Source organism: Condylura cristata, unplaced genomic scaffold (genome assembly GCF_000260355.1).
Source record: "Condylura cristata isolate star-nosed mole 26May11 unplaced genomic scaffold, ConCri1.0 scaffold00019, whole genome shotgun sequence".
Taxonomy (NCBI): domain Eukaryota; kingdom Metazoa; phylum Chordata; class Mammalia; order Eulipotyphla; family Talpidae; genus Condylura; species Condylura cristata.
The window spans coordinates 25,480,536-25,499,993 of record NW_004567120.1 but is presented as its reverse complement, the minus strand read 5'-3'; the positions used below and the strand labels follow the sequence as shown (position 1 = coordinate 25,499,993).

Genomic DNA, 19,458 nt, shown 5'->3' with positions numbered 1-19,458 from the left:
GTGAAAGTAGCATTCTCATAATTAGTGTGATTTGGAGGGTAACTTAGATGACACCAGTAATAGCTCTCTCACTGGCCTGTGCAGTTTCCAGAATGTCCCTGTGAAATTATAAATATACTGTTATAGAGAACAAAGAACTGTGAGCCCTGGGAAGCCCAATAATGCTCCACATCTTAAAAGTTGGTGTCTCACTGGGTTCGCCATTTAACTGAACATCTATTTAGTGGAGAGTGCAGAAGTATGCCCCCTGCTGATGGCATTTACTGTGTGCCAGGTAGGGTGCTAAGCACTTGAAGTCTGTTCTCTCATTCAGTCCTAATAGTCACCTTCGAGACAGGCAGTGGGGTGACTCATTCCATAGATGAGAAAACTGAAGCACAGAGAGTGCAGGTAACACACAGAAGGTCACACAGCTGGATCTGGCAGAAGTAGCAGTTCAGCCCAGCTCAGCTCCAGCTTTAAAGTCCACATAGTACAGCCTCTTTGTGATGCACATGTGTCCACTGTGCGCAACGAAACCAACCCCCCTGTAGAGAGGCAGCTCTACCTCTTTACAAGGAAATCAGGGCCTGGATAGTAGGGGAACTGGTCGTAGGAGAGCCACGTGGCAGAATAGAAGCCAGTCTTGAGTTGGGACATCTTGGTGAAGGCTGGGGCATCCTCTCTCATCCTGTAGGCCCTGGACTCCAGCATGAGGGAGAGCAATGCAGAGCCTCCCAGAACCCACTGAGGGGACCTTGTGTAATCACCTGAATTAAATGTATTTGTATAATAAGGACCTTGGGGGTCCTCATCTAGTGCTTTTATTTCATGAGTGGGATAAAGGCAAGGCCTAGACAGCAGTAGCCACACTGTTAGTGGGGCAGGCAGGGGCCAAGCTTGTCCTTCCACACGTATTGCCTCCTGTACACGTGTGGAAGAGTTGAACTCCAAACAAGCCAGAGATTTTGGCAACTCTGGGGTAACCAAGGCTAAATGTTACCTGTTTGTCTATTCTAGCTTAACAGGACAACACACTCAGGATTCTGAGGCCCAGTCTTCAGAACTCATTGACTGCGGCGATCAGAGGATCTGAAAGTGCTCAGATTATGAGCTCAGAGGTTTAAAAATGTCCTCAAAATTAGAAGAAATTTAAAGAGAATAGTAGCTAAAAGTCTATGCAGGCATTGGCACTTTAAACTTTCAGTTCAAATTCTTTTTTAAGAATGGAAAAATATTACAGGTTAATGTTCAGTCTAGTTTGTTATTCATCTATATTCTATAACTCAAGAGGTAGAAAGCATCATAACTTTGTTGTGTCTCTTTCGAGGCTTTTGTTAATTCTTTTTCTTTACCTACACAAGTATGTTTACTTTGTATGGTGGTATTTTGTTGTTTTTAATGTTATTTCATATATGTGTCATTTATTTATGTAATGCTTTACTAAATTTACTTAAAGGCTATATAGCATGTGAAAAAAAAAATAAAGATGTCCTCAAACAGGGGGAGGGGCCTGATGGTCTTGAGTAAAGAGACCGGGTGGTCTGGTGCAGGCTGGGGCCTGGCAATGTTCCTTTGACGAAGTGTGAGCCTGTTGCCCTGAATCACATACAGTGTTGTAAACCAATGTTACCTCTATAATAATAAAAAAAGTAAGATGTCCTTAAACAGCATGCAAGTATTGAACCTTGTCTATATTTATATTTTCAGTTGGCACCAACTCTGGACTAAGAGGTTCCATATGTTTATTTCCCACTGTGCAAAGTAGGCCAGCCTTTGACTAGCCTGAAATTTGTTCCTTCCCAGCTTCTAGGGGAGTCCCTTGTTCTATATAACAGGGCTTGGTGACCAAGGTCGTTTCTCCTTTCTATCAGTCGTGATGATTTCACACTGTGGTCACTTACTCGCGACACAAGAGGCCCAATTTGAGCTGGCCCTCACGTGGTGAATATTTTAGGCAGAGCAACCACAGGTCTACGCAGCATGATAGAAAGCTTTGCTTTCTTCCCCTTCCCACAATGTTTCCTGGCCAAGGCAGAGTCCTTCTCTGCTGGAGCTGTGTCGCTAATAAGGTGAGGGTGAACTGCCTCTGGTGGTAAGGGTCTCCCTCAAGTAAGGAGAGGCAGGAAGAAGGCACTGTTGAGGGTGGGGTAAGCCTTGATGGACTCTGTCTCGTCCGCAATGGCCCTGGGGAAGACAGCCAAAATTTTGGAGCTAAGAATAGTGAGACCTCATTTGGGTTGATCGTATTAACACGTTTCACACTACATTTCTTAACTGGATGCCTTGTTGGATGGCATTTTTAGTCACCTTTGGAGCCTGCTATTGAAAATCTCCTTTCTTGTTTCTTTTTAAAATAACCTTCTGTGGTGCTGAACTTGAAAAGGTTGTCAGATGGAAGTGTTTATGTGCTCTCAGATAAAACTGTGTAAAGATGAAGTATTCAACACATATATTTACTGTGTACCTGGAGGGACATAATTCAGGGGATGCGACACTACCTGGGCTGCCATCGGCGGTCCTGCTCTTGCTTGGTGTGGGCTGTATGCATGCTGTGGGAAGGCAGATAGTCCTTGGCTGTAATCACTTTACTTCCTTCGAACAATTGGCAGTTGTATTTTTAAGCAACTGGCTATTTCATCTGCTTTGCTAAGTTCTCCAAAAACACACAACGGAAGACTGACTGCAAAGATAAATATTAACAATCAAAGAAAGACCATCTGCTGCAGTGGTCATTGCTGGGGACAACAGAAGTGTCTGGAGAAACTTGTCAAGTCTGAGAGAGCTTACCCCACCTAACTGAAACCCCCTCCTCTGCTTAGAAGGAGGCTGGCATTTAAAAATACAGTAGAACTACACTATGGGATGTCCTCATAATAAAGCCCAATGAGTCGGCTCCTTCCCACATGGATTCTACAAATAACTGGATTTTTGCCTTATCTCCTCTTAGACAAAGTTCAATAAATAAAGAACAGCAGTGGCTTCTTTAGGACTCTGCTCAGGGAATTTGGAGACTAGAGTTCTAGCCCGTTTCTGTGTCTGGCTTTGTTTCCCCCAAGCTCTGTCTTGTCTGAATCCCCTTTTCTTGTATAAAACACTAGATGTTGTGCTAAGATGGTCTCTGAGGTCTCTTCTGTCTGTTGTAGTTTATATTTTTCATACCAGGCATTTAATTTCACAAGCAAAGAAGCTTCCGGGCTCAGGATACTGAGTCTTGTCTCTTGTACCCTCTGCAGCTTCAGTTCTACTTATGACAATCATGGATTACATTTGACTTCACATACTTAAGATACTTCATAGTTTTGAATTCACTCTCTTATTGATGTTCATTAGAATTTGTGTAAGTACACAATTCAGGCATTCTTATCCCCATTTCATGGATGAAGAAATTAAGACCCAGACCTGTAAAACAACTCATGCAAGGACTAGATAATAGCAGAGATAGAACCAGAATATGTTAATATGGCTACAAATATTTGGTGAGTGTTTACTATATCCCAAGCACTTTCCACAATTTTTATCATTTAATTTTTACTACAAATTTCTGAGGTGGCCGCTGCTTCTTATTTGTCTGACAGAAAAAGTGGGGCTCAGTGGGGTTGAGTGCCTTAGCCATGGCTTTTCTAGGAAGTGATGGAACCAGAATTTGAACCCAGAGAGCCTTACTTCTGAGCACACTACCATTGCTATACTGCCTGCCTTGAGTTCTACAACATGTACGGTAAAGAGAACGGAAAGTCAACTTTTACTTGGGTTGTCTAATCTGGAGGAAGAACAGTAAGCATTCCAGAAGAGTCAATGCAACTATTCAGTCAGCAAGGATTTATTAAGAGTGTGTGGATTTGTGGTAAGGTGCAGATATGACAGGAAGTTGAGGTGTAATTGTTAACCTCAGTGAATCGGCTATCTATCTAAATGCATAAAATTTGGTAATGCATATATAAATGATTACATGTACATGTCATAAATTCACTGTGTGATACAATAATTCATAGGTGTCTAAAAATAAAATTACCAAAGAACATTCAAGGCATTGGGAAAAATGGTCCCAATATACTTTAAAATAAAAGGCAGTATACAAGTCTCTCTATATGGTAAACTCCAGCTTTGGGTACTTTTACTTTCCTTGGATAATTTTTTTAATCTACATTTTAAAAAAGTATTTTATTTATTTACACATATAAGGACTGTGGGGTGCAGGTAGGAGGTGCAAGGGGTGAGAGGATTAACAGGAGAAGTTTGCTGCACCATGTGGGTTAGCTCCCTGAAGGGGGGGGGGTGTCAAACTTATGCCTCAGTGGCTGGCGATAGCCTGATAGCAGTGAAATTTAACCCCTGTACCACCAGGGAGGCCCAGTTATTTTTTTTTAAAGAGATTGAATTAATTTTATATTTTCACTTCTATAATCATAGAAATTGTCCTATACTTGAAGAATCTAGTTGGGGGAATATGACTTCTGTACACACAATAGTTAGAGAATAAGTGGTAGCTGAAGATAGGTAATAATGAAAGCTGTAGTGTTGGTTGCTTTGGGACAAAGCTCTTCTGGTCAAGCTGCAAAACCTGGTGTACAGACCCTCCTCCGAGAATCTGGCAGTCTAGATTCTCATCTTGTTTCTGCCACTACAGAATTGTGTTGCATCACCTTTGGCAAATATTTTGTCTTTCTTGGCCTCACTTTCTTCATCCACAAAATGAGGTAGTTGGCCTCCAGGAGACTGTGATCTATAACTGGACTTTGGGACTTTGTTTATCTCATATGTGACTATAAATCAGTGGTTAGTAAAATGACAGGTTAACATTGAAGGCACTAACTGAAATATACCATTGACTGTGGTCCCTGAAATTCATGCTTTATTACATTTCTAATTCACTTGCTGCAGGTTTATACTTCTTTCCTTCTGCCTATTTTAAAAAGGCAGGGCTGTCTTTATTTTCATAAATAATACCACTGTAGAGTAGTGAAAGCTAAAAGAAGAAGGATTCTGTTGGACAGACAGAGAATTGCCAAGAGTTAAGAGACTGACATTATAATCCCCGCTCAGGCATCTACCAGCTGTGTGACTGTGGGCAAGTCACTTACCCTCCCTGTCCCTCAGTTTCCTCCTCTGAGGAGAAAAAGAGACAAGTGATCCCCCGAGACAACAGCCATGGGTCTGTGTAGGAAATGAGAAGAGGAAGTGATGCGAGGGTATTTGGGGACATGAAAGAAGAAATTGCCTTCACTTTTCACTCAGGTTTGGGCCTACTGGAGACTGCAGGCTGGTCTATCAGCTCCAGATAACAAAGCAAGAGAGGGCAGGAAAAAGACTGCATTGCCTGGTAGTCCTCCACAGGATTTTTTCCTACCAACTCTTGTGGGATCGGCTAGTTAACCTTTCCTCTGGAGAGACTGGAGACTGAAATGCCGGAAAATCACATTAGCAAGGTTTCTCTTTTAACCTTTTCCATATCTCCTTTCTTTTCTATTTTTGGTTTGACATAGGAAAGCAACATCAAAAGAAGAAAATCTATCCACTCAAACTGATGTGCCCTAAACTTCCATCACATATCACCCTTAATTAAAAGAATTCAGAAAAATGACTGGGAGAGTTCATCTGGCACCACATTTTCCTTATCTAAATGAAGATTCCAAGATTCACTTTTCTATCCTCTCGCTTTCAACTTTTTAAAGAAAAGTTATTCTTTGCTTCAAACAAGAAGTGTCAAGATGGTAATATTAGTGTCCATAGGGCTTATCCACACCGTATCTAGTTCAGAGAAAAAAATCTGAGGGGACCATGTCCTTCTAGACAATCCCATTCACAGCTGGAATGATTGAGCCCGGGGGTGTGTGTATGGCCTGACTTCCAGAGATGTCATGTCAATTCTTTCTTTCTTCTTTGATTTGACCCAAAGTAGATCTCTTATGTCTGAGACAGCACTGGGAATACTCATAATGACTTCGTCTGACCTGATGCCAGCTACAGATTCACACATGGCATAAGGTAGACCGAAGAGCTTCAGAGATGGTCACAGATAGGAAGTATCTCTTCCAAACCAAACGGTTTGGTTTGAACTAATTCTACTCCTCTCCAATTGTTTCTTTACTACTCTGTGTTCATAGTAGCTATTTATAAGATTTATTTATTAAGCACTTACTATATGCCTGTCACCATGGTAAATATTGATATGGATGATCACACTTAATATTCATCACAACTTTATAAGATAGTTATTATTATATTCATCTTCATTTTACAGATGAATAAATGGAGGCTCAAAAAGTTAAGAAATTTGCCTACGGTCATGTAACTAGTAAGAGACAGAACCAGGATTCAAATGTAAACAGTCCATTTTAGAGACATTCTTTGCCCCCAGTTGCTCCCAATCTAAGTTAAAAAACAGCCTGTGAGTAGGCAACAACCTGTTGCACCAGAGAGTTACATACAAAAACCGAAGTCCAGGAGTGAGTATACAAAGAAGGAGGTAGTCCAGGCCTTTTTACCCATGACAAAAGTTCAACTTCCTCCAGTGTTTTCTTGTCCTCATGTTCTATATATCTACAGACATTAGAGTGAAGAGTGGGCAATAGCAATAAAGTAGGAAGTCAAAGGACACCCTTAGTTCTTGTACAAATCAGGATTTGTATAAATGGGTGTGATATTTAGTCAAAGGGTTGATTAGAGTCAGATGTATGCCACAAGCAGATTCTGTTGAGTTGATGACAAGAGACTAAAAGGGGTTATCAGATGCTAAGCATTACTAAGAAGTGTAGAGGAAGCTACAGATAATATGTACATATCAGGGAAATGCTTTCTCTAGAGAATACTGGGCAGGGTGGAATGCCTCTTTCCTCAGTTCCCTGGGCTCTTGATGCTAGGTTCATGGAGAAATTCCCCTCACTAATGGTGTTGTAGTACTTAAAGAAATAAAGGGACTTCTTCCAGGAAGGCCTGGGTTCCTTGTTGCTTTCCCTAGAAAAGGCTCCATTTCCAAAAGAGGCTCTCAGGCTGGGTGCTCTGCCTGAGTGTTTTCCTCTGAATCAACCATAAGAAGACACGTACATGACTGGTTGGCCTTTCGGAATTCAGGAGAGTTTCCTGTACTTTTTGGATAATGGAGCAACAAAAGCAAGAAATGATGACTCATTTTCTGATTGGAAGCTGATGGAATTTGAGATGAACACTGTTTTGTTTGGGAAAGAAGAATCTAGGTCTTCCCTTGAGCCAGTGGTCCTTATATTACAGTGTGTCTCTGAATTCTTTCACCATATTGTACCTGAGTAGCTCTTACTCACAAAAGACAAATTAGGAACTGGGTGGGTAAATATGGAAGTGTGGGTGAGAAGCAGGTGGTCAAGTTGGTGAACTGGTAATCTGAGGGGTGGTCTAGTGAGTTTCTTGGCAGGAAGAAAATCCTTTGAGATTGGGGAAGAATTAAGAACTACAGAAAGGCTCAGAAGACAGGAAAGAAATCTGTTCCTAAAAGTGGCAAGTGATTTTACTTCCCCAATGAAACTAGGTGTCTGTTTTTAGGATAAAAAGCTGAAAAGATTGGAACCTAATAATGATGTTAATCATATCCAGTATTGTTAGGTACTATGCTAAATATTTGATCTGGATTTTTAAATTACCTTTTAAAAATTCTCAACAACTCTGAGGTGAAGACCATCATTAGTCCCTCTTTGTAACTGGACAATCTGAGGCACAATGAATGAAGTTAAGTAAGTTGCCCCAAGATCTCACAGCTAGTGAGTAGAAGGTTTGAGATGGGCAGGGATAAGGCATAAAGGCTGGAAGCATTGTCCTTTGGTTTCAAGGACTTCGTGTCCTCATCGTAGGCTTTAAAGCACAAAATGGACAATTATGAAGAGGACTTTGTAGAGGTAGAAGAATAATTTGATAAACTTCATTTTTAATCACTTTGCTTCAGTAAGAAATAAAGTGTGACCTACTACAATACTACAAGGGGAGGTAGTAGAAATTGGACAAGTGTCAAAAATAGCAGCCTCTTCGGAGATCATCCAGAAGAGTCTCCCCATTTTACGAATGATAAAACTATATGTATAGAGGTTTGACCAGGAGCAGATTCAAAGACATAAATCTACTTGACCTCGATAAACATAATTTGAAAAAAAAAAAAAAAACTATTACCAGAGATGGAAGTAATTTGCTCAAAGTCATTCAGGCAATTGGTGGCAGAGCTGAGGCTGGTCCCTAGATATCTATGCTCCTGCTTCATCGCTCATTTTGTTTTATACCTAATCCCCCGACAGCTTTTACTGACTCTTAGGGCCATTTGGTATCCCAGATCTTGTATTTTCTGCAATTTACTTTTTAAGACTTCATAACAAATTGTGTGGTGTATGTGGGTTAGTCTATACCTAAACCTTTGGGATGGTTGATTACCCTTTTTGCGAAATACACTAGGACTTTCCAGGAATAGTTATTTGTCATTTAAAGATTCTAGTCAGGAAAACTACAAGCACTTCAGATAGCCTTAGCTCCAATGAACACCACAAGCTTTGCTACTTAATATTTGATTTCTCATTGGTGAAATCAGTAATATTTAACATATGTGGACTGGCTTGAAATATGGTGAGGAGTTCCCAAATTAATAGAAACTATAAAGAGCTAACAAGTTTCTACAGGGTATCTCTTAGAAATGGTTCCCTTGGTTTAATATGTAAGTAATCATGTGACAGTCACTAATGAGAATTCCAGTTAGTTGTATCTTGCCACTAGGATATTGTTTCATTGCTTCAAGTTCAAGCACTTTCATGCAAGGCACTGTTAGAACTCTTAAGAGGAAAAGGAGCTGGGCTTAACTGAGCCTATAGAACAAGCTGCCCAATTATTTTTATGCCTACTTGTCATTATTTTAATGAGAAACAATATCTTAAGAAACTTAAACTTCCATAGTGAGAAACAGATTTTTTTTTTCCTGAGGATATACTTTATAGTAATAGTGAGGTTATGGAGAAAAAATTTATAGCCCGCATTTTAACTATGGTATGCTGTTAACATCTAAGAAACCATACCTAATTGTTATGTATGACAATTACACAAGTTAGGTCACTTTACAATACCAGACAACTAATTATACATCTCTATTTTGTACTGTGGTCTAAAGTAGGTAAGATTCTGTCTTGTGTGCATGGGAAGCTCCTACTCTGGGTGAATGTTGGCACATCCTTACTTTACCCAGTGATCTCCCAGTTGTGGGCCTGGGCATTGCATGTACCAGAATCTGATGGTTTTCGTGCAGCACCCCCTAGAAGTATCTTTTTTGACCTGCTGAATACTTGTTAGTGACCAGCATTTTGACTTGTTTGTATTGTTGTGTAGGCCTCAGCATTGCCTGGGGAAGGTCAGACAGAGTTGAGCTGCCCTCAACCATGAAAAGCCATTGAATATACAGTTTATGTAGGTTGGATCATAAGTGTGTCTAGAGAGAAAGTTCTGCCATATTGAGATACCTTGATGCACATTAAGAGGAGAAATCAAAACAGAATTTTCACTAAGAAAAGCTTTTATCCTTGTTGTTTTAATTATTATACCTATTATATGCTAGTTATTATACCCAACAGTGTCACTCAACCAATAATACAGCTTGATAATAGAAGGAGGTGACTAGTATAGGGTCAATGTCAGAAACTGGCACCTCTACCTCATATCACCCCAAGTCCTATTGCAGATATTTTGTTTGTCTTACATAGTTAAAAATATTGGCTCCAAATGTCTTTAGGTAGGGGCATGAACTCTTTGGACTGCTGCAGGCCCCACCTTTCCATACCTGACCCAACTTCCAGATTTGTATCTCTACCTGGTCCCTATAATGACTTGAGATTTCAACCCCAGTTGAAATTAAAATCTAGACTCTATAGGGAGAAAGATCTCAGGTAGAATCCTGGCTTCACTAATTAACTGGTTGTATGACCCTGTGCTAGTTACTTAAATATCATGAACCATCCTTGAATTCCTCTTTTTAAAAATGAGTGTGGGAGTACATTATTTCTAATGGCATGATGGTCCCATGAGATAAAACATGTGATATCCCATTCCTTATCTCATCCACATGGTACAATTTCAATGAATGGTAGTGATTGCTGTTATTTCAGCCCAGGTTTTAAATGTGTTGATAGCAAGGGAGACACAGTGAATGCTACATAAACTGGCAGTAAGACATCTGTTTTTAACAAATGGGTTGGTATTTGACGTGATATCTATCATTACAGCATGATTAAGACCCAATCACCATTTGACAAGCAAAGAAAGGAAATCATTTTGTCAAAATGGAAGTCATTTCCTTATCTCTACTTATCTCAAAGACCTTTTTGCTTTGTTTAACCTCAGACACAATGAGTTGAGTTTAGTCTTGGTTTTTTTAAGGTCTGGATTTCCAACTTGAGAGCCAAATTCACTAAAGCTTGCATGGATCAACCGCACCTCACTTACAGATGTAAATATGTGAAAGTGTGTGGTACAAGGCCTGGTGCTTAGTACATGCTCAGCACACAGTCAGTACCAGAGCTCACAAAACTAGTGATTTCCCAATTGAGTGGGTTTTAGAATCTCCCACAGAGTCCTTATGCCTACCCTGATGCTTTCTGATTTAGTACATCTGGGATGTGACCCTAGATTTAATAAGTATCTCTAGTGATTCTGAGGCAAATTGTTCAAGAAACACTGTGCTAAACTAATCAAGATGTAGCTTTAGTATTATTAGTGTGATATAAGAATATTTGAATATCTGTAACAGGTTCTGATTGACTGTGGAGGTCAGTGACCTTTCTATTTTAAGTTTACCCACAGAGAGACCCACTCCCACCTCCATACAATTACTCCTCTACGGGATGGATTCTAGTACCTTCTGGTGTCACCCATTTCTCATAACCTGATGCTATCTGGGAAGCTGTAAGGATGAGGGCTCTTCTGCAGTGAGTAATTAACTAAGTAGATCTATCTATTTTTGATTACATTTTTTAAAGGTTAAAGAACTCAACATCCCCATCCCATCACAAACTGAATTTACTTGTGAAAATATCACAGTGATTGTGGGAACTATGTAAGCTGAGCCTGTCGATATAGCAAATAACCATTGAGACAAAAGACCCACCACCATCAGACTTAAAGGCGTGTGACCTGAAGGGTTAAAAACAACTAAAATCTTAGTAAAAAAGCTGTCAGTTTATTCATGGAGGATAAACATTGCAAAATAGGTGAAATGTCTTTGAAGGACTCTTTCTCATTTTCAAGATTCTCAGAACCCCTGAATGCCCTTCATCCATTTGGCGACCCACTTCCTTGGGCAGGTGCCTTGTTCTGGGTCACTTACCTGTCTTGGAAAGCCTCTGAGGATTCTTCAAGGTAACAGCTGGTAATCTCACGAAAGAATTCTGGTTGAAATGTTTATGGCTAGTGAGGATTTAACTCTTCCCATTCAGATAACAAGTTTGCATTTTATCTTTGGCTTTTGGTGGGGTAACAAAAAAAGTTTGTGGTATTTTAGACAAATGAAAGATTGTTGGAGAGCAATGTTTTGTCATAAGGTCTCATTTGCTATCCTCAAAATAAGCTTTTAATGGCTTTCTGTAGCAGTCCTAAACTCAGATATGTTAGAAAGTGACACTATTTTCCTTCTCTCCCCTCTACCTTACAATGAGTGTAGGACACCAGCCTTGAAGTCAATTATTCAGCTTCTTAGAGAACAAGACAGAATTTGGGTTATGCTGCATTTCTTGTTTCTAACCCTGTTTAAGGAGAGGCAGACAGCTGAAGAGCAGATGCCCCATGCCCGCTTCTGGCGTGCCTTGACCCAGAGAAGCAATTGGAACTGCACGCCAACCTTAGTTCTCTCGGGCAGGTTGTTTCTAAAAGGGACACACTGGGGTATGGCAAGAAGCCAAGACACTGTCATCCTGGCTCATGAGCTACCTCTACTCTCAGCCTGTCTCCCAGTCTCCATTCCAAATCCCACAGAAAGCAACTCTCAACAAGTGCGCTCATCACATATCTAGTCACTCCTACAGACGTTACTGAGATGGACGCAGGGTTGTGAGGAATATAATAGGGACACTCGAGTCAGAATGAGCCAAGTGCAAGTGCATGTTTTATAAATTTTCTTTGAAAGGCAAGAAGGTATATATATATAGGATGTGGGTAAGGGCTTATCTGGGAGAGCCATTTTTTTGGTGGTAATCATAGTGTCCCTGCTCTGAATTCTCACTCAAGCTGTGGCTTGAGTACCACCTGCAGCACTGGCGTCACCTGGGAGCTTGCTAGAAATACAAATGCTTGTTACTGCAGACCTACACAATGAGAATCTTGGGTGATCGGTTGCACCTGGAAGGTTGAGAGGTGCTGCTCTGGACTAGTCCATGCCCCAGAGGGATCAGGGTCCTTACCAGCTTGTTTTCGCTCCTCCTTCCTATCTACGCTTCCAGCCCCTCCAGTCAGGGCAAATGATGGCTGTGCTGACAATTGCTAAAGAAGCCAATGGCAGTTCGAAACTGAGAAGGGAGGGCCAGACTGAGGGACATAAACACCTCTCTGACCAAGGCTGAAATGAAAATCTAGAAGGGAATGTCTTGGTTATTTTCACTGAGAGGGAGGCAGAATATATCCTGATGAAAGGCCAGGGAGAGACAGAGAGAGTGGCGAGGAGACACCGCTGGGCTGGGCTTCCAAGTGTGTCCTGAACTACCAGTTAGCACTTGGCAGGCCGTGATGCCTAGTCCCTGCATTCCACCTGCCATCCCAGTACAGAAGCTTTCAGTCTGAGGCCCAGCCTCCTTGCTCCATTTCCCCGCTTTCTTGACATCTTTCCCCTTTCTGTGACCTGCTGCTGTCCATGTGAGTGCATCTCCTGCCAGTATCGACCTCAGCACCTTTAGACTACCACAACCTCTTCTTTTTTCCTTATAGTACATATAAAAGGTTACACATTTTCTAAAAGAAAAATAACCTCAAGGTATGATAGACATGAAAAAACTATACCTATTTGCCTCCTTAATAAAATGAATCTCTCTGAATTTGGGAGATTTCCCAAGTCACCCCAAAGCTTTTTTTTTTTAATTTATTTATTTATGCATACAGAACTGAGGTACAGGCCAGAGGGGTGGTGGGTGGGAGGATTCCCCAGAGACAGAGTGGGGAGCAAAAGAGGCAGACTGACTGAAATACATTGCTGAGGGGAGCAAGGGGGCAAGACAGGAGAGGTCTGCCGCGCCATGTGGGTCAGCTCGCTGGCCTGGAATCGAACTCGTGTTGCAGTAGCTTCGGAGAGCTTCATAATGTGGTGCTTTAACTCATTGTGCCACCAGGGAGAGCAGACCCCAAAGATTTTTAACTTCAACATGGTGAGTTGAATCTGCCTTCTGCCTGGATGTACATATACTGAACCTATCAGGTGGAAGCATCCTTGTCCTTTGACCTGTACAGGTCTTCCAGGGCCTGGGTCAGCTGACTTGGGTTTGGATAAAGTGGAATGCCACCGTGCATCATTTCCAGAACCTCCCTCATTCGATCATCTTTCCTTGAAATTAATGCACTATGGTTCCCATAGATCCTGGTTATACATCAAATACTACCATGTTATCAGTCACGACGTACAAAACTATCAACCCCAAAGTACAGTTAGCAGGCCCTCAAGAGGATCAGCCAATAACAGTAGTCTGATGGAGGAAAAGGAGGCCTAGAGAAGTCCAGAGCAGGAAATAGTCCCTAGGTGGGTTTATTATAGATGATATACCAGAGTCAGGGGCCACTGATAGACCAGCAAAAGGGCGTGTAGCTTGGCAAACAGAGCAGGAGGGGAAAATAATGGCAAGAATGGAAGAGGTGGAAGTGTGAGGAGAAGTTGTGTCCATGTTAACCTCTGCCACGTTTTTATCCCTGTCAGGAGCTGCCCTAGCTGGGAGCTCACCCCCCGCCTCCCCAGGATGGGACTCCCTCAAGTTCCTTTTTGTCTACAGGAATCCTACACTCCTGCTGAGGAATACTCACACCCAGAGCCCCCACCCAGAGTCTTATCTGCATCCTCCTGCGGGCATTTCATCAAATTAGACCCAAAGTCAAAAGAACACAGTCAATACTGAGTTTTCCTAAATGGACCACGGAAAATATGCAGGTAGTTTTCTTGAAACTCAGAGAAGACAGAAAGTTTTATGAAGTGTTCTTCAGGTATATTTACACTTTCAATCTAAGAAGTTCAAAATTAAATAATCTGAATAAACACGCTTCTTTCTGAACTACTCCTCTCTGTCCCCCCCCCCAAAGTTGTGAATTCCATCTTCTCAAATTCTGGCTCACTCTTCAAATCTATGCTATCTTTTAATCCTTTAAGCAATTGTTTCAAGATGACAAGTCTCTTATCCACAAAGGAGAACCAAAAAAACAAAACAAAATGACAGGTTGGTGGCTTCAATCCATTCAAACAAAACCAACCAATCAACTCTGACCACCCACAGTAATGAAATTTAAAAATGTATCAGCAGCCGAAAACACACCATAAAAACCTTAGGCAGCTTGCACTATTTCTCAATCAGTCTTGCAAAGTAGGGAGGAAAATGGAAAAATTAAGGAAACAACCTTTGACCAAAGCAGAAGTGGTGGATATAGAAAATGAGCTTCATCTTAAGGCAAAAAGTTAAAACTTGCTGACAGGAAGAAAACAGTGGCTCATTCTGCAGTAAGCATAGAGAACCAAATAGTTCTTTGTTCCTTCCCCTCAAGCCTATCTTGTTGCCCTGGAACCCCTGTTCCCCAACACACACTCCCTTCGTATATCAACTGGAAGATGCCTTCTAGGGGAGGGAAGACACCTTGCTGGAAGCTCGCCTTCACAGCCTGCTGATTGCCATCTATTTTTATGGCCCAAATGAACAGCATCACCTTCCTCCCTCCTCTCCACATAAAAAAATAGATTTAGAAAAAGCCATAATAAACCTCGTGAGAAGGTGACTTAAATCTTTGACTGGCACCATGTCGGCGACCTCTCCCTGCTTCAGTGGGCTAAGCCAGCTGGCCAGAGGTCCTGAGAGGTGAGCTAAGCCAGTGAGCTCACTGAAGACAGACCAGCAGACAGGGGAAGAGGAAGCAAAGGCGCAAAGACGGAGTGAGCGTGGGCGGTGAAACTGGGTAGAAGAGGTGGGTAGTGTGTGAGCCCCGCTGGAGGCAGGGGCCATGGTAGAGCAGGTCTTTGCCTGGGTTCCAGAGATGACTTGAGAGGGACAAACATAAAATCCAGCCAAACCGAACCCACCAAAGAGCAGAGAATAGGAGCAGGGAAAGCCATTTGCTTCCCAAATGGAACTAAGCAGTTAAATGGATCCTGGCAATTAGAATAACTAGATAATTAGATTGTGACTCTGTGGGCCAAAGACAGAAACCTGTCTCGGCTAAGTATACTTGGTAGCAAAATGCGCTCAGTTATGAAAGGAGCGTGCTCTCAGTTAGCAGGTACATTTCAAACGGTTCAAAAAAATTTAATGGAATACAAATTTGCAGCTGATGAGTTAAGATTTAGCCAGCAAGAGGGATTTTGCCTGGGGCTCCATTAGAGTCTGACTCAAGTCCCACTCTCAGTTCCACCATCACTACTGCGCCTCCATCAACAGATTTTTATTTAAGCCAATGTGTTTAGAGCACAATTCCATGGTGAATAACCTTTAAGGTTACATTTGCCTTTTCCTTGCTTCTTGCAAACAGTGCGTAAAGCACGAGCACATTTGTTGGCTGTAAAGGTGTACAACAGCAATTTTTGCAATGACAGTGCGGAGAGGGAATATGAGATCTGTGTGCTAATGAGCTGACATTGCAGAGGCTGGGGTGATGCAGTGTGGAATGCACAGCAAGCGCACAGCAGCAAGACGCAGGAGGGGCTTCAAGGGAATCGGAGGCATCTCCTGAGGAAGCGGGCAGTAAAGCCAGATGCAGGGCCCAACAGTTCCTGGGTATGTTTACACGTTCCCCAAGGCCTGAGGATGGTCACATTGTTTTTTTTTTTTTTTTTTTTTTTTAAGAATAGACATGGAACTTCTCCTTGGAACTGTGTTGGTTGTGTCTGTATGGGCCCTTGTGTGTATGAATGCACGTACCCCGAAGCCTTAGTATCCACCTCATCCTTCCTTTGGGGGACAGCAAGCCATATTGAAAAGTAAGGCAGCAAACTCAATTAATCCTTATGAAATGGGAACATGTGCTTCTAGTCAGATGAGTCTCTCCAATAAACTTCAATTCACCTCTGAGCTGAGATCCCAAATGAACCACCTTTCAAAGCCAGAGAGACTTTTATTGGTCTCTTAAGATGCAAGATGAAGTTGGAGTCTGTCTTAACCAAACCTCTTGGGGGTTGTGTAAAAAAAAAAAAAAATGGTTGATGGTGAAGAAGAGTCTTTCAATAACTAATGTCTGAGATTCATTGCAAGAAAACTCTGAATACATTGACAGGGGAGATTCAGAGGGAGACACACACAGGAACACACACAGAAGGCATGGCCCTTTGGGTGTTTGTTTACCCTCACAAATGCATGCGTACCTCAGGGTTGAGGGTGCAGGAAAGACAATGGGAAGAAATAATTCATGTCTTAAAGGAAGCTGAAACTAATAAAGCTGAAGAGGGATAGGGAAATGTCTCCCCTTTTTTAGCCACCTAGTCCACTCTGAACCAGATCTGAGAGGTGGGTGACTATGTTTAGACTCTATCTGGGATTTTTTATGAATTCTCCCTATGTCTCCAGGGAGGGATGGGTCAGAGGACCCCGTTTTGTTTTGTTTTCTCTGTACAATAGCGCGATCAATTGCAAGAGTGGATGCCTGTCACCTGCCAGGCTCCAGTACGGACCTGGTAGTGATGCCTTCCTCTGAGATCTGTGATTTTCATTTCCTTGAGAAAAGGAACAATCAAGGCCAGAGGGAGAGATGAGACACACCTCCGGGGCCTCCCTGACCCTTTGAAAGGGCTATTTTCTGCATTCAGAGACTCTCAGACTTTGTGTGGACTAGTCAGTCATCCTTCTCATAGGAAGCTCCAGGCAGCAGCTGTAGGGGGAGGACTCTCAGATCTGGCCCCCATTCAATGGCTGTGACATTCAGAGAACACTGTTTTGGGGACCAGAGAAGATGATCGCTTTCTTCTATCTCCTGAACTGTAAAGTCTAAGTGTGCAACAGGCAGGTTATTGCAGATCAGTGGTCTCTGGATAGTTCTCCCTTGTATGTGTGTATGTACATGTGTCTTTGTTATAACTAGGGGCAAGGTCACCTTTTTGTTTTATCTTTCTTCTTGTCCAGTGAGCCACACCACACTTACTCCACACTTTAAACTCCTCAGTTGTAACCTAGCCTTGTAAGTTGTAAGTAGAAGTGCCTTGGATTTGGTGGAGAGGTTAATCAATTTCTTCTCCTCTCCTATGATTGTTGCTTCATTGCCTGGAGAGTTAAGGCATTAAGACGACTCAACAGCAGTATGGATGACTTATTGCCTGTACTAAAAACTGAGCTTGTCACATGGCAAGGATCATTTTCTAAGAGTTCCTTGAATAGGGACTAGACTGACAGGTCTCAGTCTGATTTGAACATTGCAAACAAACAAACAAACAAAAAAACAGGACCAAAACCCTGGATATCCATTATTCCTGAGAAGTCAATTTACACTCTTATTCCTGGTCCTCATCAGTGGAGAGACACTAAAGTGAGTTGAAAAAAAAATGGTTTGTAATTAATAATAATAAATTCCAGTAGTTTTGTGTATTTGGTTTTAAATCTGTTCTGTTATTTAGGAAACTGTGTTTGAGATTTAGCCACGTGACAAGAGAACAGTGCTTCAGGATTAAGAGTCAGATGTGTTTTGTAAATGTTATAGAGACAGGCTGGAATTACCGAAATAAGATGCAAAGTATAGACAGACATGTTGTAACTTTCACACTTAGCTGGAATTAATAAGTTCCTATTTTTGTCAATGTCAGAAAGCCAAAGAATGTCAAATACAGAGTATCTCAGAACATGTTCATATAAGGATCTGTACCTTCAGCTAAAATTCTTTTAAAGATGGTTAACTGTCACATTTCTTGCAAATTATTTCATTCCATCACCTTGACCTAAGTCTTCAAACTCAAGAAGCCTGTGCCCTTGGAGACCCTTTTAACAGTTTTTGGAAATCACATATCCTGAGTAGCAGAAGAGTTTGAAGAAGGTCATAAACAAAGTTTCACCCAGGCAAACAGATATTTTTCATGTGAAAGAAAAAAAAAACCCAAAATTACAAACTACAGCAGCTATGAAAGCAAAACATATTTATGCCATCATCAGCTTCACTGTTGTGAAAACTTTTAGTGGAACAAGCTTAGATGAAGAATTATCAGCTTTTCTCAAAAAATATTCCATTGAAGAAAAATCTGTGCCTAACTGGCTATTCAGTCATTTGGGTACGGGGTGATTTTACTTCTTAAAAGGTCCCCTTTCCGGAGGAACAAGCTCAGGGCACAACTATGTGTTCCAGAAATGGCTTTGGGGCTGATGAAATTCCTCGTTTGATATTCAGTTTTCCTGCAAAAAGCCTCCCCCTTCCACCTTTTGCTCTAAGTTAAGAACTGGGTTGTCCTTAACAACGAGGGGGTGATCACTAGCAGAGACAGAAGAGAAGCCAGAAGTAGCTTCCGAAAAGTCACCAGAGCTGTGGCTTCTCCCAGTTTGCCAGGTGTTCAGTCACTTGCAATCAGTCTGCTGTCTTACAGGTTCCTATCCGAGCTCTCTAGATAAGAAAGGTGATACACTAGCCTAGAAAGAGGCCAGGGAGCCCAGCCTGATATATTCCTCAAGGTCATTTGTTTGCAGAATTTCTCTTATGGCTCAGAAACCTTAGGCAATTGTCAAATTCAGCTTCCTGCATCCAGGCACTAGCTGTAATTGTCAAGTAATGGACAGTCTAAACTGACTCCATCCAAGAGACTCTTTAAAAAAATCCCATCTGAACAAATTTCCTTGAACAGACATGATTTTTTTACCCACCCCCCCACCCCCCCAAGAAAAAACAGTGTGTAGGAGGGAACACCAGTTTAGCAGGGAGGAAAATAAAACTTTTGCATCCAACATTATACATGACAGAGTTTCGTGCCCTGCCTTAAGCCCTTCAGCAAGACCCTCCGGAGTTGATCTATGCCGCAGGAAACCTGGATTGACCAGAGCCCCTAAAATGTCTTCTGAGACAGTCACCCCATCACACACCGCAGACCCCAAGTCTCACACGCAAAATGCCAATGAGATCCATGAGGTCCCAAAGGGAGGAAAAGCAGATCTACTTACAAGCATTAGTCACAGAAAAACTATTGGAGGAATCCAAGTGATCTACGTGGTAATTCAAATGGAAGGGCTTCTCGGTGGTGTTCTGGTTGGTGTTGTATAACTGCACGGCAAAGCGGAAAGCGCTGTGTTCCTGCACCGTGTTTCTCATGAAAAGTCCACCTACAAGCAAAGGGAACCGACATTTGGCTTGTGG

At 41.8% G+C, this 19,458-nt stretch overlaps 1 protein-coding gene across 4 annotated transcripts in view; it reads right to left on the bottom strand.

The window, feature by feature from the left end:
- GRIA3 (glutamate receptor, ionotropic, AMPA 3) overlaps positions 1 to 19,458 on the bottom strand; it is a 257,603-nt gene that overhangs the window by 236,481 nt on the left and 1,664 nt on the right. For all 4 annotated transcript variants that reach the window (XM_004685771.2, XM_012727148.1, XM_012727149.1 and 1 more), the window contains one exon: positions 19,266 to 19,424. In XM_004685771.2, the coding sequence (XP_004685828.1) occupies positions 19,266 to 19,424 (159 nt within the window). The remainder of the gene's footprint in view (positions 1 to 19,265; positions 19,425 to 19,458) is intronic.